Below are 27,959 nucleotides of genomic sequence, written 5' to 3'. Positions count from 1 at the left end.
TACGGTTGTTCAGTACCCACGGTAACAATTCCTCTGGGCTGGGCTAACTAGTTGAGCCACTCCTCCCAATTCTCAAGGCTAGGTACATGTCTCTGTCTAGCTGCTTCTTCAGCTTCTTGCTCAGTTTTGTGGCTTAGAGAAAGGCCAGCTACTCAGGGGGAAGAGTCCAGATGAAAGTCTGGCAGCCAGGTGACGTCCAAACGGTCAGTTATTCTTTCCACCAACTTTTTAATCTAGTCTAGTCCTGCTTGCACTGCTACTACTACTGCTACTCTTCCTACTACTACTACTACTGCTACTCTTCCTAGCTAGTCAAAGGTTTCTTTTTTTTTATTTTTTTATAACTACATATGCACAAAGAGACATCAAAGCTTACATCAAAGGACACAGATTTTTAGCCTACTTGACTGATAAGGCCGTTACCTAGACTACAGTTTGTTTGTCAGGGAGGAGCTCACATACAACTTCATCTAATTCATCATAACGATTCGTTACTGTTGTTGTAATTTCTACAACAGATTGCCAAGGAAAGAGATACAGTACCTTTCATTTTAGTTGTTTCAAACCAAATTTTTAACCAAACTTTAACGTGTATCCCATAATCTGATTAATAGAGGCCACACAACATTATGAAACCCTATAGCTGCTACATAAGCTACAAGAATACACTTACCTCCACGAAATTTTTCCCCTTACGTGCATGGCTTACCGGAACGCATGTAATGCAGTGTAAGCAGTGAAGTCAAATGACTAATAAACATCAATGTTTTCGAGTTGAACGACATTTTTACCTCACGAAAATCACCCGCTACAGTAGAACCTCACTAATCTGAATAGAGCGGGACCAGACCCCATCCAAATACATGAAATTTCCGGATTAACAGATGTCATTAATTGATTATGAATATCATTAACGAAGACACTTTTGTACATGTATTATGATATTAATGTGGCCAGAAGGGAAGCTGCTAGCTAGAATAGTCTCTTTATCTGAACTTCCTCTCCAATACAGTGAGTCTTGTGAGCTCTCTCTTCGTTTTCTTTGCACTGGCCATTGTCTTGAGCAGTTTATCAATAAAATTATTTGCTGATTCAGCTAAGCAATTTACATTGCGCATGCGCAGTACTCTATTCTACTGACAGCCCCTCCTCTTTTTCAGTTTGCTATTTTGTCCGGATTTGCGAGGTTTTGGATTAAAGGGGTCCGGATTAGCGAGGTTCTACTGTACACGGTATTGTGTTTTAAGAAGCAAATTATATGAATTATTTTACTACTGTTCATCCTCCCCCTTCCTCAGCTCCTCTGGTATTGATCCTGGACCTATCACCAGCTGTGGTGCATCTCATATCCATGACGACCCGGCCCACACAGACCAACAGATGTATACTGGTGTGGTTCGATCACTGCATGGCCCCCAAGTGGAGGATGTATGGACTCACACTATCATAAGCCAGGAGAACCGTGGGAGAAGAGTGAAGGGTAAAGGTGTGAGTATGCTACATGTATGTGATTGAGGGTGTACAGTGGGTATGGGATAAAGGTTTGTTGATGTTGTGTAGATTAGGTGTGCTGATCATGTACAAAGATGTGTGTGATAAGGGTACTTTTGTAGATGTGCATGTGGTATAAATGTGGTGGTCACTGGTGATACACAAGTGTCCAAGGGTTGAGCATTGAGTACAGCTTGTGAATGTGTTGTGTGATGTAAATTATTACATCTAAAGGATGACCTATGCTTGACTCCGATCCAGGCCTTTGGGTATTAGAGCCTGGTATATTCACTGTTAATTAGTGCGTAGGTGGATTTAATTGCGTGGTTAACCATTTCTTGGTGTGGAAGCAGTTTGTACAGTGTCAGAGTAAATGAAATTCGATCACTGCACATGTGATGTCTATAGTTGTTTTCCTTCCTTTATTAGGGTGTGTTTGTAGTAATAATAATAGTATAACAGTGCAACTAATGGGTGAAGCTGTAAACACTTTAAGCATATTTATTGGCCCGTGAGAGGGGGAGTATAATATAATATTTTAATGACATTCACTATTATACTTCTAAGTATAGTATGGATTTTCACGTTTCTAACCAACAATGGTTGCATGGGATCTCTTTGGAAGAATCTGCATGGTATGTAATGAAGTTATAGTTTGAGTTCAGGAGCAGGCCATGCAATTCCATGAATGTCCCACTCTAAATCTTTGCCATAGTTAGGGTTATCATGCACTGTCCAACGATTATATAGAATTGCAATACATGCTATAATCGACTCTGTCGACAACGTGCTTGGTAATGATGTTTATTACAGAATACAGAGATAAACATGTAATTATAAATTTTGCGATTATAAGAGTTTAATTGCTTATAGTCAGTCCTAAACTACTGCTGTAATTATTAGAATCTTGGACATCACAGAAAATTATTTCCTGCATAAAAAGCATCAGCTACTCAACTCACTAATATTATTTACGTGACAGTACAATACTGGAATAGATATACACTAAGTCTTACTAGTATATACCTGTAAATTTTGATTCACAGGCATATATACCTAGATTATTGTTAGGACAATTGTTGCAGCTGAAAAGAGTACCCAGAACATGTATGCTGTCTTTATACCTGCATGAATAGAATTAGATGATTCACATATTTTTTAGAAACGCTTGAGAATGTGCCTGTGATAGACTGATAGGCTATACTAGCAACGGCCTATATTTTCAGTGCATGTCTATCGTTGAGAACTCTCATATAAAATCAATAAATTGAGAGAACTGACAAAAAAACAAAACATGTGGCTCAGACTTATCTGAGATTCACAGTCTAAAAATAGAGTCTATAAATACACATACATTAGATCTGTACATTACATTAGATCTGTACATACGTCCATTAGTCCATCGCAGCGCCATTGAAGAGTATTTGATAATGAAATTAGCAATAAAAAAAAGTGAAAGTACAGATATTGTTTGCTAATTAACGCTCAGTTCAATGTATATGCCAAAGTTATCTGCTTGTTGATTTCCAGGGATGTATACGTACACCTAATTGGGGGCTTTATTGGATTTTTGAGCTATAATTGGCCAGGGTCTACTTGCTAAACACTTCTTATAATTATAAGTATGCTCCTGAATGTTTTTCACAGTTACCTACTTTATAGCCACTAACTTTTATTGATCCAAATGGAGTCCGTCATAACTCCATCGGTTGTCTGGTTACACTTGGACGTCACTGTTACACATGCGTAGACATCCATGGGAGCACTAAAGGGTACAGCAAGTATTGCTTCAAAACTATTGCTTTCTGCAGAAATAGCGATGGATTTAATTGCAGTGTTAGTGTTACTGTCAAACACCTGGATCGTGAAGTGACTAGGGTCATAGTTTCCATCATTAGGTGTCCAGGTAACTCGCACACCAGCCGTACCTTCGTTTGGTGGGGAAAAATATCCAATCATAGGAGAAATCACATCTAAAGGAGGACCTATGGTAAAGAAATCAATGATGATAGCGTGATTATTTAATTGCTTAGTACACCACACTTATCAATCATCTCCGAGAGGATGGCGAGTAACTTAAAAACTGACTGAGTCAATCATAATTTATACCTAGTACCTGAAGGTTTGTGCTGAGCTACAGCTTCATCAGAAGGTGAAAGAACAGTGCAACGAACAGAAAACTCTGGCAATGAAGAATTTTGCACTATCAAGTCTGCTACCATCAAAAGTGAATCAGTTGATATTAGATTTGATACGATAGGGCCACCTCCTATTCCTAGCTGTCCTGATCCCAGAGTGTCTCCACGCGCATACGACAAAGGATTGGCCAAAGGAACATATGGTGGTGCTGTTAGCCTAATTGTGTTTCCAGTTCCACTGCACACATAGGTAACAATCTCTCCTGGACAAACATACATTCTGTTTGTTGATTGCAGAGAAGACCTAATGGTTGTCTGACCAGACACATTTACAATCAGACATCCTCCTAGAAGGAGAACTGACCAAATCACTGATCCCTATAAACCATACAGACAGTTGGTTATAGTATGCTATATAATCATATAGGACTCTTACCATTGGCATTGGCATGGATTTATGAAATATAATATCAGCCTATAGCTAGTCTCAAGGATTAATAACGCATCTAGATTATTAAAACTGATAAGAAACACTTCAGTGCTGATTTGCCTATACGTCATTATAGTCAGGATGTGCATGTCGAATCATGAATAAATTAGATAATGGAGGATAATATATCTATGATTTCACTGATCAGTGTGTTCCATAAGTCATTAATGAAACCTCAAATTACGATAATCTGCTCCTGTATCATTTTGTAGCTCTATATAGGAAGCGTCCTCTGGATATTTGTTATTATAATACAGTAGATATGCATGTATCCACTACTTGCATGTATAGAATGATCTGATTCATTACGTCATGCATGGTGTTGGTATAATTATGGATTGATATCTAGCTCTCGCTTGTTTCCATGGATTGATTGTGTGATTCCTTGCATATGGCCTATATCAGATAATAGCTAGTAGAGAAACACTTGATTGAGGATTTCCTGTCATTTCCTGTCTGCTTATGTCACTTCCTCTTATTATTGGGTGTGTCTGGAATTCACTGGGGATCCCTTGTGATTACGGTCTACTCACTGATTGGTGTTTCCATAGCAAAGCTTGACGTCAATCAGATCATGAATATCATTTGTGTATCCATGTATCTGAATTGAATTTTAGTACTCAACTTCAGACATTTATCTTTCAGTTCTTTCGGTTATGGTTTCTAATGGGTGTTATAGCCTCTGGCTGTGTAGACACTTCAAGTGCATTCATTTACCCATGAGGGGAGTAACCATATATTTGACCGTAAGGGCATTCATTAGAGAAAGTTAACGTTCTAAGTAATAGCTCACATTTCTACGTAACACTGGCTGAGAGCTTCTTCTGTCCAGAATTTTGATTGTAATTTAGGAGCAGGCCAGCTCTGCAGATCGATGTCCGAACCAAATCTTTAAAATATGTAGTCAGGGTGGTGTGCACGAGTGTATTGAAATGTTTGTACTAGTTGTTTTTCATTCTTTGGGATACCGTATATAGCGTGACATTGTCAAGGGGCTTATTTTCGTGGGTTTAACAATACACGAAAATTGCGTAATTAAAATTATCTGCTATAACATGCAAGGGTATAAGTAGTCAACCCTTAAGAGCCTTAAAAAATTTCGGGCTATACAGCAGTTTTATATAGGAAGATGATTGTCTGTTTGTAGTGGTCGGGGTAGTTTATCTTAATTTCAGTGATAATTATGGATATTATAATTGTAATAACACTTCTACTAATAAAGTAATAATATTATAGCATCTGGCTGTCAACACCTTAAGCATATTTATTGGCCCATGAGGGGGGTAACTCTTATGCAAGGACTTTCATCTTTCATGTGGTAAAGTTGATTTAGTGTTCCTCAATTGCTATGAATTTTTAACCAATACTGTGGCTGCGAACTTCTTTTGTCTAGTAATTACACTGTATCCAATAGCTTAATTGGAGTTTAGGAGCAGGCTGGCCAACTAGCAGAAGTCCTGCACTGTATTTATGTCTAACCAATCCCAACAATTAAAAGGGTCATTTTAGCACAGTAAATTGAGTTATATATATAGAGCAGGAAAAGCAAGAGTAATCGCTCGATCCTGTCACTGTGCTTTTTATGGGAAAATTGAGGCACCTATAGAGAAAACAAAACAAAACACTATTACGAGAGACCGTGCTAACGAAACTATAAGGAGCTAAGAACCGAAAAGTTGAGAAAGGAAACTATAATAAGAACAGTAAGTTCTATCTACGATAAACACACTTTGTCTTGACCACTATATAAAGCAATAATGCATTGTGCATAATGTGGACTTTGTCCAGATTGGAATCTCTGCATGGAAGTTAGCTTATTCACGGTCCCCATTTTCATACAGCCAGATTGACCAGCCCAAAGCCTCACCTCTTTATTACAGTCACTGACGTTCTCTAGCCTCGATTCCAGACTGCAATACACCAATACAAAAGACCTGAGTTGAGGCTAGAGGTTCCCTGTATTACTCCTCTACTGGTCAAAATTGTTGTAAATTGTACAACAACAAGTATCAATGTTGATATTGGATTCTGTGGTAGATTGGATATATAGTGTCATGAATGCGCGTGCTTTGAAGTTTTTCTGAGCTATATTCATTTAGGACACTTCAAAAACCAGCTATTACAGCCTGTAGGACTCATTGGTAGACTTTCCTGACTAGAATAAAGACGAAGCAGCAAGCCATTTGTGTACACGGGCACTGCACAAGTCGACATGCTTGCTAAGCAGCTTAGTTGACCGAGTGCAGCTTTTAAAGGCTACACATGCTTCCGTCGAGGCAGCAGTAAGGCATAAAATCAACTGGTTAGTGTGCACAACCATTGACTCGCGCCCATCTCTAAGCCATGGCCACTTCATTGGGGCGGCGATAATTTGGTGAGTTGGGCTGACCTTTTCAACCACAAATGCAAACTAAAGTGACAGAACTTTTTCAGGTTCGCTGAGGAAGGATTATTACTATTATTTGAGCTTTACAGCAGTTATGCACAGTGTGATACATGCAGTTATTTCGCATGACATTGTGGAAGAGTTTACTGCTGACAGACTAAATTCATTGAAGGAGTTGTTGACCTAGATGTACATACTAATTATTCCACAGGGGCATACTAAATGGTATGAGCAAGTTTCACCAGCTAGGGTCAAGTGTTACCACAAAGTAGTTCCATAAGTACGCTCGTAGTTTCCTTTTGATACACTGTATTAGGGGCGATGTTAGATCAATATATAGAGCCGAGTCTACGATTGTAACAATAGCCTTGGTGGTTCTGCTCCTTTTGTGGTTGAACTTCTTACCAGTGGAAGCAGCTGAGAGTTTACCTATAGATGTGTACTCAGCTCTGTACATTGTCTGGCGGTTATTTAAGACACTTTACTAAGAACACGATGTCTTGGAGCTCAAACCATAGATATAGTGGGAGCATAATTATTGAGTTTAGTGAGGCGAGTTTTGTATAGTCTGTAGTTCTGGCGTAGTCTCCTAGGATAAACTTGTTTGCCCTTCGTTGGACGGACCATGCATAGATAAACGAAAATAGTATAATTATTGTATGGTCATTGCAAGACAATATTGGGGTAAATAGTTTGGCATTATCTGCAAACAGGGTAACAAGTTGCAAAGTTAATTGTTCTGGTAGATCATTGATATACGATATACCTTAAGGTGACATATTTTCACAGGTAGATTTGTTTGCGTTTTTACAGTTTTGTACATTTTGCGGTATAATATTTTACGAAATGTCGATCTGGATACATTAAACAAGAGGGCGGCCAATTATTTGCGAGTATTAATTTTTGCGATTTTACTCTCATTCGCAGAAATAGCAGAAATTAATACACGCGAAAATATGTCACCTTAAGGTAGACTAAGTACCAAGAAAAGCATAGACCCCAAGATGCTTCCTTGAGAAACGCCAGATACAACTGGTAGAGGGGAGGAAGCTCTTCTACCAATTGCCATGAAGTGTTGTCTATTAGTGTTTGAACCATGTCCATAGTTGACCAGTGATACCTAGTCTCCATGTGAAGCATGAGACGTTTTATTACATCATTACAATGACATCACTGCATTCTCTTAGTGCTTTCACTTTCTAGATACAATTTACATGAGCCCACTATCATTTTTTTGTGTATGTCAGCCTCTGTGGTTATGAGGGAGTTCCTCCCAGAGACCAGCCAACCAGTAATGATTATGTACATTGCATGACCTTTATCATTTATGTCCATCAAATAATGGTTATAGATTGCATGACCCTTTATCAGAGCTAAATCCCTGTCTCACTTGATGTTTATTGTGTAGTGGATCTTTACCACCTGTTTTGTCTCATTGCAGCTGCTTGCTTGCTTGATTGACTATTAATGGATGATGAAGAGTTAATTACTCTGGAAGACCAATTGATTAACCTAGAGGAGCTGGCAGACCATGTAAGATAGGATCAACTGCATGGCAAAGGAACTCCTGAGGCTGGTGATCTTGAGTATGTATAATTATAGTCAGTATACGTTTTGGGATTAGAAGCAATTCAATTACTGTTCTTCCTCCCCATTCCTCAGCTCCTCTGATATTGATCATGGACCGGCTGTATTTGGCGTGGTGCATCGTATTCATGACAACCCAGACCAGCAGATGTACCAGTGTGGTTCACTGGCCCCCAAAATGAGGAAGGGAGGATGTATGGACTCACACTATCACAAGCCGGGAGAGCTGTGGGAGAAGAATGAGGGGTGAGGGTGTGAGATGTGTGTGGATATGCTATGTGATTGAGGGTGTAGTGGGGTATGGGATAAAGGTATGTTGATGTTGTGTAGATTAGGTGTATTGATCATGTACAAAGATGTGTTTGATAAGGTACTTTGTACATGTGCATGTGGTATAAATGTGGTGGTCACTGGTCACTAGTGGATCCAAGGGTTGTGAATGTGTTGTGTGATGTAAATTGAGGCAGTTTTACTAATCTTGTACCCCCCTCTCCAGTTTCATTATTGTGCTTGGAGAGCTGAGTGGTGTGAGTGGGTGTGGTGACCGAGTGTCCTCCCTCCTCCCCCTCTGTGCTGAGACACTACAACACAGACACTACCCTCAACACATCAACCTCCTGGAGACACTGCTCAAACTGGTGAGATGAGTAAGATATATGAAAGTAGCTCTCCAGTTTCTTTAGTGATAGTGTATGGGTTGAAATTTCTTAGACACCAGTTCTTCGCTAAAACAGATTAATGTCCTCAAAAGTTGACACTGTAAGAAGTGCATTCCACAGAACATGTAATGCTTGTACAGTATTTGTGTTGTATTATGTGTTGTGACTATACGGTATCTTGAGTGCATGTGTTCAATGTTGCTCTAACACTTTCTCTCTCTCTCTCTCCACAGTTGCCAGTGTTTGCCAAGTTGCTGGGTAAGAGAGTGTTCAAGAGACACGTCGATCTATTCCTGAACTCTATCCTGGTAAGTTGTTAGGAATGTGTAGAAGCCATAATTATGCTCCAAAACACTTTGTGTCCTTGTTTCCTACAACTATTTCAAACCGTATAGAGGGTATATTTCGAGGGTATAAAAATGTTCGTGGTTTTCGCTGCGGATTAGGCATGAACCGCGAACATTTATAACCGTGAATTTAATATTCCATGCATGCATGCATGCTGCAAAAAAGGCGCTATTCTACGAAAATTAAATCCGCAAAAATCTTTCTAAAGGCACATCCGCGAAAATTTATACCCTCGAAATATACCCGCTATACGGTATTGATAATGTACATTGTAGATCTGCATACTCCACTTATTACCCGAGGCGCGCGTGGGCGGCCATAGGTATAGTAGTACTTTGGTTTCTTTGTCTGTTTGTCTGTAATATATGAGTCTACTCACCTAGATGCCATAGCACTGTGTCTACAGCATGGATAGCCTCCGCACACAAGTTAATAGTGGCAGATTTTTCGATGTTACAGTTTTGTTGTAGAATAAAAGCGAGAAGCTTGAACTTGCGCGTTGCAGCTAGCTAACTGCACGCGGCCTTTATTCGAGATACCCTACGTATTTACAGCTGAAGTGATCCTGTACCAGGAACAGTGGAAAAGGGTCACTACAATAGAAAGCTAGAGTTGTGACTGGTTTGTTGATTCTCTGTTAGCTGACTCTGCATGGGGATCCTACTCCAGCAGCCATACTCTCTAAGACTCCAGGCTTCTTTACTGTGATCCTAGACTAGGACCTAGTCCACAGTGCATGTCTTATGTACCACTAAAACTCTGTTATTAAATGTTTCAGCATGCATGCCTCCGGCCAGTCTGGTTTGTTTTATTGCTCCAGAGTTGCTAGACATACATTACTACATGCACTGCATTATACCACTCTTCTGGTTTCTTTATAATCATGTTACCAGCCGAGGGTTTGCACTTCAATGCTCTAGTTTACATGTCTCCCCCCCTCCCCCTAACATACACACACCTATACCATGCAGGAGTGCCTATACAGAGCAGTGACAATGCCCTGGTGCAGTCTGCTGGAATGGACAAGCTGTCTCACCTCACCCTGTAACAACACAATCCAACGTGAATCTTTGCGTAATGGCAGACTGTCTACATGTGTGTAGCTTATACAAGTACATTGCAATTGCTTATTTTTCTTATGTAATGATGCACTTCCTTTTCACTGTATATAGGTTGACAGAACAGTAACTGAACAATGTGTACTCGTTTCTTTATTGATATTATTAATGAATGTGCTATTTTTATAATTATTGTTTTCAAACAAATCATTACAACCTTTTTCACCTCACTTGAAATATCAGTACAACGAGCAGCTTTCTAGTCCCCAACTAGCCTCGATTCCAGGCCTTGAGAAGGAGGCTAGTCCCCAACTAGCTTTAGCAATGGAAAATAACCTCCCAGAACGGACAGCCACACCCAGAATTAGCAGAAAATTATTGCTGAGATAGCATTATTTTTGCACAATCGTGAAAACCTGGCTGTAGCTTGTCTCTACAGCCTTTTCAAAGCTTGTATGAGCTAAAGAAGCAGTTAGCAAAGCCCCAAGATTCATTTGCAGCAAGAAATGACTCGTAGAAAATACATAGCTGGAAATCGAAACCTCCCAAGGAAGACCACCTCTCTATAACGGCCAAAAGGCTGGTCCCCAATGCATGGTGTCCGTTTTATGGAGGTTCCACTGCAGTCAACACATAAAACCATCAAGGATCCTCAGCACATTCCGACCATTATTTGCAAAAGGAGAGGGTTTATATACACTGGGATGGCCTTTAGTAGTAGAGTGGTCATTGGATCTGATCTATGCAAGCCTATTCTCTTAGACCTTCCGTTCTATTACAGGAAAATTGGCCTGCATATAGCCTTAGTTTATCTTTAGTGCTTTAATAATCAGCTAACCTCTGGCTGTATGCTTATAGGCATTTTCATTAGTGGGGAGTAGCTCGTACTCCTTTCTAACAAATTACTCAATTATCATGTGTGGTTTTACGCTTGTGGTAATAGTCATTAGCAGCCTAATTCTAAGATTTGTCACTCGATTTATTACCTTGTAGGGTGCTACTAATAAAAAATTTATTGGTTGTATAGGTGTTTTATTGTGTAACGCTAATTGATCTTTGTTAGCTAGACCAGTGCATGCATAGAGTGGAATATGTTTTTGCCATTGCTAAGTTCAAGTGAACAATGTTGTTTTTCATATGCTTAGAAATTGATAAATTGATTATAAAAGAGTGTTAACTAAATATCTTGCCTGAAATCGAGGCTAGCTGGAGTGATGGTGATCTTGAAAGCAGTAGACTATACTCTGCAAGCTTGGTCTTTTTCTACTGTCATCATTATTTTGATCATTTATGTCTATCAAATTGGTTGTATAGATTGCATGACCCTTTATCAGACTAGTACCCTTGTCTCACTCTATGTTTATTGTGTAGTGGGTCTTTACCGTCTGTTTTGTCTCAGCTGCTTGACTGAAGTGATATTGACCAATGGATGAAGAGTTGCTGGAGCTGGCGGATCATCAAGTGCATGCGTGTGAGCGTACAGCTTTAATTTCTGCCTTACTTGGTATGTAATGCCACACTGTGCCGCCACCACACTTTTTTTGCGCTATTGATCTTTACCTAACACTTGACCCATAGCCAAGTAAGAAGTCTAATGAGTAATGCAAATCAACGGGTGCATGTAATGGATGAATAATTATCACTGTTTGATTGCAATAAAAAGGGAGTGATTACTGGCATTACATCCATTACAGAGTGATTACATCCACTGATAATGTTGAACATTGAGCTGTGTTACTACCTGAACAGCTGTCTGAAAGATTTGTGTTTGACTTAGATATTGTGTTTTAAGAAGCAACTTACATGAATTAGTTTACTACTGTTCTTCCTCCCCCTTCCTCAGCTCCTCTGGTATTGATACTGGACCGGCTGTATTTGGGGTGGTGCATGTATCGTATCCATGACGACCCGGCCCACACAAACCAGCGGATGTACTCGTGTGGTTCACTGACCCCAAAATGAGGGGATCGAGGATGTATGGACTCACACTATCACAAGCCAGGAGAGCCGTGGGAGAAAAGTGAAGGGTGAGGGTGTGTGATGTGTGTGAATATGCTATGTGATTGAGGGTGTAGTAGGGTATGGGATAAATATTATAGGTACTATAGACAAGTATGAAGAAGCGCTCTTATTTTCTTCACTATACTATTATACCAGGGGGCATGTGATTCATATATACAGATGGTCCCAGAGCCACTTTGTAGACTTCAATGTAAAACATCACGTGAATCGCTTCCGTTTCCAATCCTTCTTCCTCTTCTATCGTATATAATTATAGATTTTATGAATGACCACCACATTACCACCATATTATTTATCTACCACACATTCAAGCTATGCTACCTTTATCCCATACCCCACTGCACCATAAACTTTTACACATCACATGCATACCATAATTATTAGATCTATTAACTTAATTAAGTTGTAAAGTTAAGTTACAATCTTTACTTTTGACATGTAGGAAAACTCCAGATTGGAACTTTACAACAACTCTATACACGGTAAACACAACAAGCACAATGTTATAACCGTATATACGTAGTGTGAAATTTTCGAGGCACTTATATTTCATGGAATGGCCTCTAAAAGCATTTCGTTGCACAATGTTCGTGGAAGAACTGCTTACCGGAAGCCATGCCTTTAATGTTTGCAACGTTATAGCGTAGATAATTCTAATTAAAAGAAAATTGTTCGTGGCTAACTCACGAAATCCGCGAAAATTATAAGCCCCTCGAAAATTTCGCGCTATACGGTATGCTATATGATTGAGGGTGTAGTGGGGTATGGGATAAAGGTATGTTGATGTTGTGTAGATTAGGTGTACTGATCATGTACAAAGATGTGTGTATACTTTCGTACATGTGCATGTGGTATAAATGTGGTGGTTACTAGTGACACACAAGGATCCAAGTGTCCAAGTGTTGAGTACAACTTGTGAATTTGTTGTGTGATGCAAATTGAGGCAATTAAAGCATAATCAAGAGAGAGAGAGAGAGAGTATCGAACGTAGGTATACTGTGCATCAGATGTATGCGGAGAGTAACGTGACTACTTCCTGTATCTTTCATGCACACTGACCAATCCAAGTGTGGGTGATGATATTAAAGTAGCTCTCCAGTTGCTTTAGTGATAGTGTATGGGTTGACATTTATTAGACACTAGTGCTTCACTGAAACAGAGTAATGTCCTCAAAAGCTGACACTGTAAGAAACTTTCAAAGTGGATTCCATAGAACATTACAAAATAATTATTTCGTGTTGTACTGTGACTACGGTATCTTGAGTGCATGTGTTCGATGTTGCTCTAATACTTTCTCTCTCTCTCTGTCCACATTTTCCAGTGTTTACCAAGTTGCTGGGTAAGAGAGTGTTCAAGAGATACCTCGAGCTGTTCTTGGACTCCCCATATTTCATGGACTGGTGGGTTATTATGACTCTAGAAGCCATTATTTACAATATCATACAAGTTTGCTCCAAAAAACTTTCTGTTTGTGTACTTTGTTGCAATTTCAACATTGATAATGTACTCCAGTTATTTACATGTACACACATGCATGCACACACAAATGTCTGGTGCAATATGCTGGAGTCTCACCTCACTATGTCAGCTGCTGGAAAGAATGATCCTCAGAGGGAGAATAAAACAACACAATCCAATGTGAGTCTTTGAATAATATCTACATGACTTAGGCCAACAACTCAATCCCTAGGACGACTGCATGTACCCATGTCAAATCATATATTGTGTCATTACATGTTAGATAGTTTATATGATCTATACGTGTGAGAAGTGTCTCAAGAGGTGGTAATAATTATCGTTTACTGCATAAAGAGAGTGCATGGGGAGGTGCACGCAAAATTAATACGCTAATCGGAATAGAGCGAGACCAAACTCCATCCAAATATATGAAATTGATTAACAGATGTCATTAATCGATTATGAATGTTAACAAAGACACTTGCACGTGTACATATATTATGAATATATACACGTGGAAGATGCGTATTTTCAGCTGAAGTGATCCTTTATCAGGAGCAATGGAACAGGGTCCCTAAAGTAGAAAGCTAGAATTGTAGTTTGTTGCTTCTTTAGCTCCAGTTAACATTCTGCGTCCCCGAACCAAACTAGACCCCAAGGGCATAGGTTTGGCGGTCAGGAGCTCGCTTGACCGCACCCCCTGACTGCACCCCAACACTCGGGCTGGCGATCTCCGTGGGGAAAGATTAGTTAAACTCCTGTCCTCTCACGAAGGGCGAGTCTTACCGATAACCTGATGGCCAAGCTGCTCCTGTCACAGTGCCCCTCCGCTGGGAAGGGGGACTGGAGAATAACAACAACAAAACCACAACAAAAACCAAAAACAGCACAAAACAAAAAAACACAAAAAAACACAACCCAGCCCCAAACAATCACAACCCACACCCCCATGGCCTTTAAGGGGCGGGTCGAGGAGGGGGACGACGGAACGGCTCTAGGTACGTTACCTATACAATTGTTACTGCCACGAGTAGTCGGCACTACCTAGAGTACCTCATACGCATGCGCTAGGCATGCACCAGGGTCCTTGATGATAACCACATTTAATGTACCATTAACTTCCCAAACATATCAGGAGCCACAAGACTCCAGGTTTCTTTGCTGACCTTAATGTGATTTTAGTCCACAGTACATGTCTCATGCATCACTAAAATGCAGTTCTCAAAAGTTTCAGCATGCCTTTAAATTTATTGCTCCTGTTACTTGCTGCTTACTAGCCAGCTTTTATGCTCATACATACTTTTGCATTTATTGTGCAACAAGCTTCAGGTTTGTATAGATTCATGTCAGTATAGCCGAGGGTTAGCACTTCAGTGCTCTAGTTCACCAAGCCATCAGATAGACTTCTGTTTCCTTTAAGCTCCTCTTCTATAATGACTGTGTAGTTCATTGTCAACAATTACAACAGTACCGCGTGTGCTGATGCTGTGTCAATATAAAGCTACTAGCTAATATTGCTAATACGTACACACATGCATGATATGATTATCATGATGAACATTTTTGCATCTGGGACTCAGGGAGTAGGATCATGATTGTTGCTAAAAAAATGTCAAAAGTACAAAGTCTAAAATAATTAATGGCTGCTGCATCAGTATAGAGCCTTGCAGCTCTCTTATCACTCTTGCAGCTACCAATAGCTAGCGTTTGAGCTAACTAAGTAGAGTAGCAACACTCCATGGACAAGTTTTGCTACGCACTCTTCTGAAACGGCTGCAATGACATTCCCCGTAAGCAAAACCAGGCATAATTCGAGAACAAAGCATTACCAAAACCACGAATCAGAATCCAAGAAAATGTTACCAGAAGCCTATAGAAACTCTTACCTGCACTCAATTGATCCTTAAGCAGCTGTAGCAGTCTACACACAAGACACACACACACACATACACACACACTACCGCGTATACCTTGCTTGCGCATACGCACCGAGGCATAGTAACAACATAACAGTATACAAAGCAAACTAATACCTCTTTCATTATAAAAGAGGTATTACTTTGCTTTGTATTTGAGTGCTATATAACACTCCACTTTTTGAGCGAAGCAAAACATGGCGAGAGGCATCAGCACAGCGCAGCTTGCACCACTCGTTTAATAATAGCTAGTACACAAGATGTAGTGGCTTTTAATGAACAGATGTTGCTGTTTACAGTTGTAAATTGTGCATGAGCATGCACATTAACAGAAGTTTCACAGTCCTACTGGTCCATACGCCTGGTTAGTGTTCAGTTCAATCTCCTCTTTGGGTGACACCTCCTCATAAACAGGACCAGCTGGTGCAGTGGGTCCTACATTAGTTTGTCCTTTAGCTGCTGGGGAGTACACTGCCTTCTTACGCATGAGCAAATACATGATCAAGAGTCCCATCAACAATCCAATGATTGTGAACGCAACTGCCGTGACAACAACGCTGATGGAGACAGCTACATCAAATCGACTCCCATCAGATAGGCTGGCACAATTACAGGGAGCAGCTGTAAAGAGAAGTATTATTACAGGCAAGTGTATTCAAGTAATGAATACACTTGCCTCTGCAGACGATCTCCTCGTCCCACTTTCCTGTAGCTAGACAGGTAGCAGTCGTTATTCCCTCAGGGAACAGTTCATCGTCACACTGGAGGGTAACTTGTGTACCGGGAATAGCTGGTACTGAATGATCACTGATAGTGCCATTCCTTGGTGAGGGTAGTGAAGCTGTGCAGTTTATTGGAGGAGCTGTATAATGATTAACAGTTTTATTTATTTCCTACAACCAAGAGCTTAACTCACGAGTTGTGTGAGTGGGTGTGGTTAGTAATGTACACTCAATAGCCTCAGGGTCTGGACTCCACATTAGTGTACTCTCACATGTCACCATCGTAACAGCAGACACATACCCAGCATCACACTGGATGATTACCGTGGATCCTGATAATCTGCTGGAGACTGGTCCAAAGGATCCATTTATGGGATTGGTCAACACAGGACAGTTACCTGAGAAGGAGTAGACAATTTGTGTCAAAATAATAATACTCACCAATCCTAAAGTTGTACTCAGCAGTTGTACTGTTCCCAGCACAGTTGGTAGCCACAACACTGACAGTGTAGTCCACATTGTATTGAGCAATCACAGTGACAGAGGTGGATGTGAGGACAGTAGCAGAGAGCTGGGCCGGAGGTGAGACGGTCACTGTGTAGGTGAGGTCATCTCTACCACCAGTCTCAGTAGGAGGGTCCCACTGCACAGATACACTAACATTTTTAGCTGAGATGCTCGAAGTCGAGTGTCTTATAATGGACGGTGGTCCTGCTAGTTCTATAAAAATTAATATTAATGTAACCTTAAACAAAATAATACAATGGACTACAATAACTCACCAGCCAATCGGATTGTTGAAGATCCTATTGTTGTTAGAACAGGAACTGGGTCCACACAGGACACAGTGATCTCATTCTCTGTTGTTCTTGACAGAGTAGACGTTAATGTAGTGTCGTTGAATGCAATCAGTGTCACAGTGTAACCTGATACAACATTGGCTACATTGAGACCAGAGGTGGAGCGGACAGTGATGCGAGCCACATCTGACAGTTCCCATCTCAAAGAATCTCCAGGAACAGTGCAAGTGAAAGTGACTGTTTCCATTGGACATGGTCTCTCCACACTCACTGAATATTGGGCTTTACGAAACATGCAGCAATGGCTATAATTGAATAGTCACTCTTACCAGTGCTGAAGCCAGCCAGAAAACAAACCAGGAGAACTCTAATGAGCTTTATTATCTCTATTAGTGTCATCTCTAATTATTTCTTGACAGTGAGAAGGTTTCAATGTGATTGCTACTACACAACCGCCTTGTTTACTTCCTTTATGATAATTTATTCATGGCTTCTTTTAATTACACTTCCAGTTTTCGTAGACAATATGATATGTAACAATAATATAATATAATTATAACAAGATGCTTATAGAGCATTCACCCCGTGCATTGAGCTTCATTGCACATGCACAGCGGCAAAACGGACACAATAACTTTTTACGTTCATTATAACATGGGGGAATGATCGTGAAGCTATACAGTAGACTCTCGTTAGTTCGGTCACCCTCAGAGGAGGAACGCCAGGGTCAATAGGGTCACGTTTAATGAAGGATTTGTTCTGGGTTCTTGACCTTTGCTGCATATAGCAGCTTAGCGCTTCTGTTCTTTATATGCCTGCTTGGAAAGCTTACTATACCTAGATCTATCCAGTGCAGCAAGCCAGTACATCAAAATTTATACCCTAGCCACGGAAGGCTAATTTCCATATCTTGTGGTTTCGAAAAATACAATAAAAGGTCAAAGGTTGCAATTAAATCCTGGATCTCCTCTCTCAAGCTGATTCAACTGGGGCGCGATAGCTCAACCAATTTCTGCTGTGATTATAAAGAAACATGTAAAACATAGGCCACGTGGTGTTTTAATTAGTGACCTTTTGACACTGGCATTCCTCCTCTGGGTCACCCTTGGGACCATGCAGCTTGGCTGGAATAGCGAGGTGGCTATAGCTCAGGAAATAGCTGCGGCTTAAAAACGACCTTACCTCGAATCTAATGACACTTTTGCGGTTCTTGTCTCGAGGATAATGAAGGATAATGAATCATTCTGTTCTCAATCCAATTTTATTTGCTAAATCACACCCAAAACGTCATATCCGGCCGTAATATACGTATAAAGTTACATTGAAAACCTTGTTTGGGACAGCCAGCACTGGCCGGTAAACGGAATAGCGAGTGGCCATACTTCAGGGTGAGTTTTGTGCAGTAAACATATAGCTAGCATTCCGTGCCAAGCCAAATGGCCGGTGTATCGAGGTAGCCGGGTCTTCAGAGAGCCGGAATAGCGAGAGTCTACTGTAATTATAAAGCAACGTGATTAGAAAACAGTGTTTTTTGTCGCTTTCGAAAATCGCCTACAAGTTTTATTTCAACCACCGTCTCATTACAGTTAAAGCAGTCCATGATAGTGTCTAGTTTGCTTAAACATGTATGTACACACACCAACATCACCATACAGTGTACACACCAACATCACCTTACAGTGTACACACACCAACATCACCATACAGTGTACACACACCAACATCACCATACATACACACCAACATCACCATACAGTGTATACACCAACATCACCGTACAGTGTACACACACCAACATCACCATACTGTGTACACACCAACATCACCATACAGTGTACACACACCAACATCACCATACAGTGTACACACACCAGCATCACCATACAGTGTACACACCAACATCACCATACAGTGTACACACTAACATCACCACACAGTGTACACACACCAACATCACCATACAGTGTACACACCATCCACCATACAGTGTACACACACCAACATCACCATACAGTGTATACACCAACATCACCGTACAGTGTACACACACCAACATCACCATACTGTGTACACACCAACATCACCATACAGTGTACACACACCAACATCACCATACAGTGTACACACACCAGCATCACCATACAGTGTACACACCAACATCACCATACAGTGTACACACTAACATCACCACACAGTGTACACACACCAACATCACCATACAGTGTACACACCATCACCACCATACAGTGTACACACACCAACATCACCATACAGGGTACACACACCAACATCACCATACATACACACCAACATCACCATACATACACACCAACATCACCATACAGTGTATACACCAACATCACCGTACAGTGTACACACACCAACATCACCATACTGTGTACACACCAACATCACCATACAGTGTACACACACCAACATCACCATACAGTGTACACACACCAGCATCACCATACAGTGTACACACCAACATCACCATACAGTGTACACACTAACATCACCACACAGTGTACACACACCAACATCACCATACAGTGTACACACCATCCACCATACAGTGTACACACACCAACATCACCATACAGTGTATACACCAACATCACCGTACAGTGTACACACACCAACATCACCATACTGTGTACACACCAACATCACCATACAGTGTACACACACCAACATCACCATACAGTGTACACACACCAGCATCACCATACAGTGTACACACCAACATCACCATACAGTGTACACACTAACATCACCACACAGTGTACACACACCAACATCACCATACAGTGTACACACCATCACCACCATACAGTGTACACACACCAACATCACCATACAGGGTACATACTATATGCATCTTATAGGCCTGTTATTATAGCACCAAATATTTTTCGCCATTATTCTAGAATAAAAATTACTGCGTTATCATAATTGGTTATAAGCCTATAGCCTTCTTATATTGTTCATCCTCTCTCTTAGTACGACACCTATTATACACATGCATATAATTATAAGACACCTATTATTATATTATTTTAGTTACTAGTAGCCCAGAATCCAGCAATCTGATTGGTCGGTACAGGGTTTACATTTCCCATATTAACCTGTAAATTCTCATATAAACCTGTAATTTTCATGTTCACAACAACCATTTTGTTTTTCAAACTTGTAGATTGTATTATAAAAAACAATGAGAAGTGTTTTTGGTAATGACATAAAATTATAATGTTCAGTCGCTGTTAATACAGGAAATTCTGAGCCATCGTTCTTCCGAATCTGAAAAATGAAGCATTTCAGGTTCTCGGATAGTTCCTCGGATTTCAGGTCACTCAATAAGAAATTCTGTTGGCTCGTCCAGCTCCTCCTCCTTTCTTTGTTCTGTAGAAAGAGTAGCCAGCTCCGCCTCTAGTCTCGCGAGCAGACTTGTTCTAGAGGGAACTTCCCTCCCTCCCATGTCTGCTCGCGAGACTACTCCGCCTCCACATTTATGTCGTAGAGGGCGGGGTCTTTGGGCTCGGTCGTTATTATGCCGAGTACTTCTTCAGAAAAGAGCTTGTCTAGGCCTATGTCTTCGTCTGCGTCCATTCTTTCGGTTAGTTTTTGAAATGAACCTAGCAACTAAACTCGTTAGATACTGTTTAGTCAGTATCTATGGGAATTATAAGCCCGCAGGCACTCATAAGCAGGCCTTTGGGCTTATAATTTCCATAGATACCTCCTAAACAGTATCTAACTATTTTATATACCCCACTTGGGGTCTGTATCATAGCAACTGGGTGGGGTTTAACTACCATAAACCCCAGCCCTATATATATCCGACTAGAAAAACATTTGCAATGTGAAAAATTGCTAGGATTGGCCAGGGGAACCACAAAAAAGTGTGGAAACAAGAAATCCGACGAGAGCATAACTCCAATCCTTAGCTATTGATGATTGTGTTTACGATTGAATTGTTTTACTATTGTTCATCCTCCCCCTTCCTCAGCTCCTGTGCATGGTATTGATCTGGACCGTCTGTATTTGGGGTGGTACAGCATATCCATGACGACCCGACTCATACAGACCAGCAGATGTACTCGTGTGGTTCATTGGCTCCCAAAATGAGGAGGGGAGGATGTGTGGACTCACACTATCACAAAGCCGGGAGAGCCGTGGGAGAGAATGAGGGGTGAGGGTGTGTGCATGCATGTTGTGTGTGGAGATGAGATTGAGTGTGGTATGGGATAAAGGTATGTTGATGTGACATGTGGATTAGGTGCACTTTTGTAGATGTGCTGTATAGTCGGTAGATAAATGTGGTGGTCACTGTATCAGCCAGTGACACAAGTGTTGTGTACAGCTTGTGAATGTGTTGTGTGTTATCCATTGAGGTAGAGTACGTATAATAATAATGGTAGTTTTAACCCATTGTACACCCCCTCCAGTTCCTTCTCCTGCTGGAGAGCTGAGTAGTGTAAGTGGGTGTGGTGACCGAATGTCCTCCCTCCTCCCCCTCTCTGCTGAGACACTACAACACAGATACTACCCTAAACACATCAACCTCCTGGAGACACTGCTCAAACTGGTGAGATGAGTAGATGTATGAAAGTAGCTAGCTCTCCAGTTGTTTTATAGTGACAGTGTGTGGGTTGAAATTTCTTAGACACCAGTGCTTCACTGAAACAGAGTAGTGGATTCCACAGTACATTTAATTGCTTGTATTTGTGTTGCACTGTGACTACGCTACATTTATTTTGAGTGCATGCATGTGTTCAATGTTGTTCTAATACTCTCTTTCTGTTTCGTTATCCATTTTCTTTGAGTGTGTTCAATAATGTCGCTCCAACGCTGTATAGAAGACATTATTTTTACAATAGCACAGGTTAACGTTTGCTCCAAAACACTTTTGTGTCCATTGTTTAATAGGTAATGCCAGTTATTTACATGTACTCCCCCTCCACCCTCACAGAGCTGTACATGTGACAATGCCCTGGTGCAGTCTGCTGGAGTGGACTGTCTCACCTTACTCTGTCAGCTGCTAGGGAGAATGATCCTTAGAGGGAGAATAGAACAACACAATCCAATGTGAGTCCGGCATTGCGTAATGTCTAGTTTCTGTCTCTATAATTCTTTTTGAGTGACAGAAGCAAAACATGGCGAGAGGCATTATCACTGCGCAGCTTGCACCACTCATTAATAATTGTTTTTCTTACGAGTACTTTATGTACTGTGATTTATATTTGCTGCAGGAATCTGGACAAGTCTGACAGAACAGTAACATGCAGTTGTATAATTATTTGTTGTTTTTTCTTACTACTCTTTGCTAAATATGTGAACAGATGTAGTGCTACGTACATGTATTGTTTACATTGTTCTCAATGAACGTCTGATGCTGAATATATAATGAAAGTTGCAAGGAAAACAATAGTATACTGAAAGCTAGAGTATAATGCACATACTACCACCACACCGAGGCATAGTTATAAAAACTGTTGAGTTTGATCACTTATTTCAAAGGAACCACACCACTTCATTCTATTTCTTTGAGGAAGTCAAAAACACCACGTTATAATAATGACAATTTACAGCAAAAAATGACCTCCTGCCTGTATTAGGGAATGCAAAATAAATTATTATATTGAGACAATCTCTACGTATAGGTTATATATATAATTATAATAATTATACGAAGGATAAAACACTATAGCGTCTATCATGATAGTCTGTAAAACAAACGAAATGCCAGAATGATAGCAATTAATTATAACTCGTTGAATACTAAAGTGAATGAGTTTCACAGTCCTACTGGTCCGTATGCTTGGTTTGTGTTGAGTTCAATCTCCTCTTTGGGTGACACCTCCTCATAAACAGGACCATTTGGTGCAGTAGGTCGTACATTAGATTGTCCTTCAGTTGCTGGGAAGTACACTGCTTTCTTACGAGAGAAAAGATGCATCACCAGCAGTCCAGTGAGGAACCCAATGACTAGAGTGACAATGAAAGTGATGACCACACTGATAGCGACAGTTGCAGAAGTGGACAAGGAAGCGACAGTAGAAACTGTTAGATGAGATACCGGTAGTATATAAATAGCGAACAATTACAAAGCTCATCTATATATAATTGTATATCACCTTCAGTCATGCATAAGTACACACATGATTGCCTCAGGCTCAGTGCTCCAGACTCCAGCATTAGTGCAAGTAATGGTGTTGGGTCCAGTCAATGAAAGTCGATTGTCACACTGCATATGGTAAGTCAGCACTGTTCCCTCCAACACTGTCTTGTTCAACCTCTCATGGTCCACTATAGCACCGTTGTGCAGGGCTCAACAGGTACAGTGCAGTTGACTATAATGATATGGACGGTCAGAAAATATCTGTATCATATGATTATACTATGACTATAGCACATGACAGATGTTTGTATCTCATCAGCTCAACATGAGCACCCAATATTATATGACCTGCCATTGAATACAATTGTAGACAGATCATGCAGACAAAAATTATTTTTTCGCAGGAAAATTTTGTTCTGATCAACTACATTTCACCTGGTCTCTCCCTGCACATCAAGCTCCCAGGATTCTCCACCCACTCTCCCCTACCTCCCACATCAGTGCATGTGCTGGTCCTCACATTAGGGGGGAACAGTCCCTCGTCACAGCGATAGGTTACCTCTGAACCCAGTGAGAAGGGTGGTGTCCCACCACTGATGTCCACACTACCTCTGGATGGTGCATCAGGAGAGCCACAGGTGACTGGGGGATCTAATGAGGACACCAATGAAAAGAAGCATGTACAAATTTATGATTAAGATTATATACCTGTAATCGGACTGCTGCAGTCAAAGGTCCCAGGGTCAGGAGACCATCCACTACTGCCGCAGGTTGAGGTTCTCACTTCATTGTCTCCACTGCAAGTGAAGGTGAGCATGGATCCACCAATAGTGACAGGAGGTGTGTTGATGATAGTCACACTAGCAGCAGTAGACGGTGTGGGGCACACAACTGTAAGAGAAAGAGCATAGATATACAATGTACATTACGTTTAATGAGCTTACTCAGATTCACAATTCTAGTTTCATTCATTCCAGCACAGTTGTCAGCTCTGATAGTCACATTGTATATAACGTTGTAGGAGACAGTGATTTGTGCTAAGGTGGTGTCCACAGTGACTGGTGACCCGGAGAGAGATGTTGGGGAGATAATGAGGACATACCTGATAGACACACCACCAGTAGAGGAGGGAGCCTCCCAGTCCAGAGAGATATTAGAGGAACTGGGTTGATTTAGAGTGGAGGATAATCTTGGGTTTAGTGGAGAGGTTGGATTACCTGTGTGTGACATCAATATAAGAGACTGTGCTAGATTAGTAAAGATAGCTCCTCACCAGCAACCAATATTGTCTGCTGTAGTTCAACAACTGTAAGACCATTTAAAGTACAGGTGACAATGCTTCCATCCAGTACAGACACTTCACTGAGGTTGATGAGAGTAGAAGTCAGGTTTACTCCGTCACTGCTCACAAGAACAGCCTCAAACATGATCACTCCAAATCCAAATGTGTCCCTTCGACCGACTAGAGAACCAAGGAAGAGTGTACTTTGCATAGTCATTAACCCAGACTCTGCTGGAGGATCGACTTGCCATCTCAGTACACTAGACATATCACCAGGCACAGAGCATGTGAACAGAACTGCCTCTCCAGGACATGTAACACTGCTGTTGGACACCAGAGAGGCCTCTGTTGAAGTTAATGGTATGGAGATCTAGTATATATATTTTAGATACTGTATTGGACTCACCTGTAGCTGTGTGTCTATAAAGCAAAAGTAAAAATAAGAAATTAGGCCAAGACAATATCACAGAGCTACATCTAGCTCTATGATTTAACTAAGCTAAGTTCCAACTGTAAACATGTCATATCATATGATATGACATATGTTTAGTTAATACTCTTTACCAAATTAACTAGATCTATACAAGATTAGAGAAGTTGATTTAACTTGGTAGTCTACGAGTGTTAACTAAACATCATGCTGGAGTGAAAAGCAGTAGACTAACTCTAGCTGCAAGCTAGCTATGTCTTTTCTACTGTGACCCTTACTTCAAATAATAGTTGTAGATTGCATGACCCTTTATCAGAGCTAGTACCCTTGTCTCACTTGATGTTTATTGTGTAGTGGATCTTTACCGTCTGTTTTGTGAAGTGATTGATGGATGAAGAGTTGCTGGAGCTGGCAGATCATCTCAATGAGATCTCTCAGAAACTCTTGACTATTTGTGAGGCTGGTGAGTATGCAGTCACTAGTACTGTTAGAAGCATAGATTATTATAAAGGGATTGGAAACAGAAGCGGATCACGTGCTAACGTACATAGACTTGATGCTTGTGATTAGAATGCCCTTGATCTTATCTGTGTTTCACTTTTTAATTAGTGGAAACGATAGCATTACTCTGCTATAAGAGACGATCATTCAGGCATTCAGGCAGGTATTGTATAAATATTCTTTACCAGCTGTTATTGGGAGGTAAGCTGTGTCTTACAGCTGCTTTTAACAGTTATAAATGCATCAGGAAGGTTTTATTAGCACTACATCTCCTTTAGCTGGATTAAGATTGGCTGGCAGAAAATTGCCCCCTCTGGATCTCACCCAAAACACAAAACACAGTTATTTTGGTATTTGGGGTTTTACTCTGACTTACATACAAAGGTCCTCTATATAACATCAATACAGCACCTCTAACAACGCTACTCGCCCTCACAGACACTATAGTGACTGGTTCTAGTCCGTTGCAATTAATAATTAATTTTCTTCATGTCAGTGGGGTAGGCAGAGGGGGCTGACGGGGCTAGAGCCCCCCTCCTTTTGTGCTCCATCAACTGCAACTTAGCTTGAAACTGTAATCTGTCGATCTATTCTGCAGTACTGTATGCGCATAGTTACTAGAATGATGTCATGTAATGGATATGTGGGCAGGGCCATCTGATACGCATGCTTACTGCTGAGGAAAAGTGATGACCTTTTTTTAGTGAATAAACTTCAGCGTCTATGCTACGCCACTGCATGTAGAATAACGGCCTCCATTAAACCACCGGGAAACATGGATTGTACCGCTTCCATTTCCAATCCCTTTCCTTTTATATGTTAGAAGTGATTGGCATGTTAGTGGTAATGAGTATAAACTAAAAGTGAGACGGTGTACAAGCCATTCATTCTAACATACATGTACTTTGGTACGTACTTCTTCGAATAGACCAATATACTTGGAAGTTCCCTTTATCAAGCATGAAACATTTTATTCTCTGAATCCCTTCCAGTTGTGTATGTCCACAGATCAGAGGGATGCAACCACACCTATACTCACAGTGACACTTGCTACCAGTCAACCAGTAATAATCATATTCATCAAATCATGGTAGTAGGCCCTCCATCAAAGCTACGACCCTTAATTCTTAATGTTTATTGTAGAGTGGGTCTTTATTGTCTGTTTTGACTCAGTGTGATTGTTGCTTATCCATTCTGCAGTCTTTACCAAATCCACCCACCCTAGTACAGAATGTGTTTGTTGACTGATGCATATCATGTACCATTTGTACTTCATTTTACGTGTATTCTTTACAGTAGGTTTTTCACCACGGTAGAGAGGTTAATTGTCCTTGCAGATTGTAAAACTACTGAAGTCAAATTAACCGTACTGTCTGCAGCAACCAAATTAAGCCACTATAGTTCTAATGAATGTGTCCACTAGCTAGCTACCACCACTAAAATGAATCTGATTAGAGCCTTGCTTCGCTCGGAATTATTTTTCGTAGGAAATTTGTAGGGTACGTCCTCTGTTCATTGTTCCACTATAATTATTTCACTATCTCTCCCTTCCCCTCAGGTACTATGTGGCTGAGGGTGTGAGGCTCTACTCTCAGGAGACCTGGAGGGTGTGGTCACACAGACCAGGAGAGTGCAGCTGGTAGAGCAGCACATCCACAAAGACTTAAGTGGTGGCTTTTGTGCTTGGAACACAAATATGGACAAGCTAGCCAAATCCATGATATTTCTGCAGCACAAATTGTTAGTTGAGATCCTTATCAATCACGCACACACATACAAGGATTGTCTGACGAGAGACGACTGTTGAGTGTACTGTTGTAGTGTTTCCATTACAATGTGTGGAGCTTATGGTGTAGTACGTGGGGTATGGGATAAAGGTATGCTAGTACAAATGTGTTTGTGATAAGGGTACGTGCTTTTGTAGATGTTGTGGTAGATAAATGTGGGCCAGTGTACACAAGAGAATCCTCAAGTGAGCTTGTGAATGTGTTGTGTGTTGTGATGTAAATAGTTATACGTAATAGCAATTCTAATCTTGCCCCACTTCCCTCCAGTTTCAATCTCCTGCTTGGAGAGCTGAGTGGTGTGAGTGGGTGTGGTGACCGAATGTCGTCCCTCCTCCCCCTCTATGCTGAGACACTACAACACAGACACTACCATCAACACATCAACACACTGAGACACTGCTCAAACTGGTGAGATGGGTGATAAAAGGATACTCATTATGTCATTCAGTATGACCCCAGAGGAGATCCGATATGCGTGCACGAATCACTAAAACTTCAGTGCGTTGATGTCATTGTGGGATAACGTCCAGGCCAAAAAATACACTAGCACTTGTAATTATTCGTGCACGCATGTCGGACGTCCTCTGAGGCATGGTGACCCTTAGCCTCGATTCCAGCCGCGAAGAAAAAGGTGGCCTGGTATACCTTGTATGCGCATGCACGTATACATTACCCCAAAAAAGGGGATAATTGTGGATACTGTCAATAAGTATTCTATTTGTATCTGAAGTTACAGTCCGTTATATAGAACTGATTTAGAAGT

At 40.8% G+C, this 27,959-nt stretch overlaps 4 protein-coding genes across 10 annotated transcripts in view; 1 reads left to right on the top strand and 3 right to left on the bottom strand.

Annotated features, from left to right (window-relative positions):
• The window catches only part of LOC135349623 (uncharacterized), a 41,490-nt gene that overhangs the window by 1,120 nt on the left and 12,411 nt on the right, over positions 1–27,959 (top strand). The window contains exons 2-7 of one of the 5 annotated variants that reach the window (XM_064548184.1): positions 1,299–1,486; positions 7,947–8,091; positions 8,168–8,338; positions 13,501–13,817; positions 26,968–27,149; positions 27,464–27,604. In XM_064548184.1, coding sequence (XP_064404254.1) covers positions 27,106–27,149; positions 27,464–27,604 — 185 coding nt within the window. In that variant the 5' untranslated portion in view covers positions 1,299–1,486; positions 7,947–8,091; positions 8,168–8,338; positions 13,501–13,817; positions 26,968–27,105. Of the gene's footprint in view, positions 1–1,298; positions 1,487–7,946; positions 8,092–8,167; positions 8,339–13,500; positions 13,818–25,060; positions 25,372–26,401; positions 26,909–26,967; positions 27,150–27,463; positions 27,605–27,959 lie in introns of those variants that run through there. The other 4 variants (XR_010398955.1, XR_010398954.1, XR_010398949.1 and 1 more) reach the window with 4 other exon arrangements.
• LOC135349443 (uncharacterized) lies at positions 2,252–4,193 on the bottom strand. Of its 2 annotated transcripts, none has more exons than XM_064547978.1 (5): positions 4,066–4,193; positions 3,608–4,007; positions 3,162–3,476; positions 2,518–2,615; positions 2,252–2,422 (listed from the first exon to the last, which is right to left on the bottom strand). In XM_064547978.1, exons 1-4 carry the CDS (start codon positions 4,078–4,080, stop codon positions 2,548–2,550), a joined length of 798 nt encoding a protein of 265 aa, XP_064404048.1. In that variant the 5' UTR covers positions 4,081–4,193; the 3' UTR covers positions 2,252–2,422; positions 2,518–2,547. The 2 variants fall into 2 exon arrangements, with proteins under 2 accessions (XP_064404048.1, XP_064404055.1); XM_064547985.1 differs by having other exon boundaries at positions 2,548–2,615.
• LOC135348964 (uncharacterized) lies at positions 15,819–17,543 on the bottom strand. 2 transcript variants are annotated; one of them, XM_064547377.1, is made up of 6 exons: positions 17,405–17,543; positions 17,058–17,357; positions 16,717–16,995; positions 16,470–16,673; positions 16,230–16,415; positions 15,819–16,174 (listed from the first exon to the last, which is right to left on the bottom strand). In XM_064547377.1, the coding sequence occupies exons 1-6, from the start codon at positions 17,472–17,474 to the stop codon at positions 15,891–15,893; spliced, it is 1,323 nt and encodes a 440-aa protein (XP_064403447.1). In that variant the 5' UTR covers positions 17,475–17,543; the 3' UTR covers positions 15,819–15,890. The 2 variants fall into 2 exon arrangements, with proteins under 2 accessions (XP_064403447.1, XP_064403457.1); XM_064547387.1 differs by having other exon boundaries at positions 17,058–17,345; positions 17,405–17,528.
• LOC135349283 (uncharacterized) lies at positions 22,622–24,838 on the bottom strand. The gene is made up of 4 exons (XM_064547799.1): positions 24,470–24,838; positions 24,141–24,413; positions 23,905–24,087; positions 22,622–23,847 (listed from the first exon to the last, which is right to left on the bottom strand). The coding sequence occupies exons 1-4, from the start codon at positions 24,744–24,746 to the stop codon at positions 23,621–23,623; spliced, it is 960 nt and encodes a 319-aa protein (XP_064403869.1). The 5' UTR covers positions 24,747–24,838; the 3' UTR covers positions 22,622–23,620.

Source organism: Halichondria panicea, chromosome 1, assembly GCF_963675165.1.
Source record: "Halichondria panicea chromosome 1, odHalPani1.1, whole genome shotgun sequence".
Taxonomy (NCBI): domain Eukaryota; kingdom Metazoa; phylum Porifera; class Demospongiae; order Suberitida; family Halichondriidae; genus Halichondria; species Halichondria panicea.
This window is presented reverse-complemented; position numbering and strand designations above follow the sequence as displayed.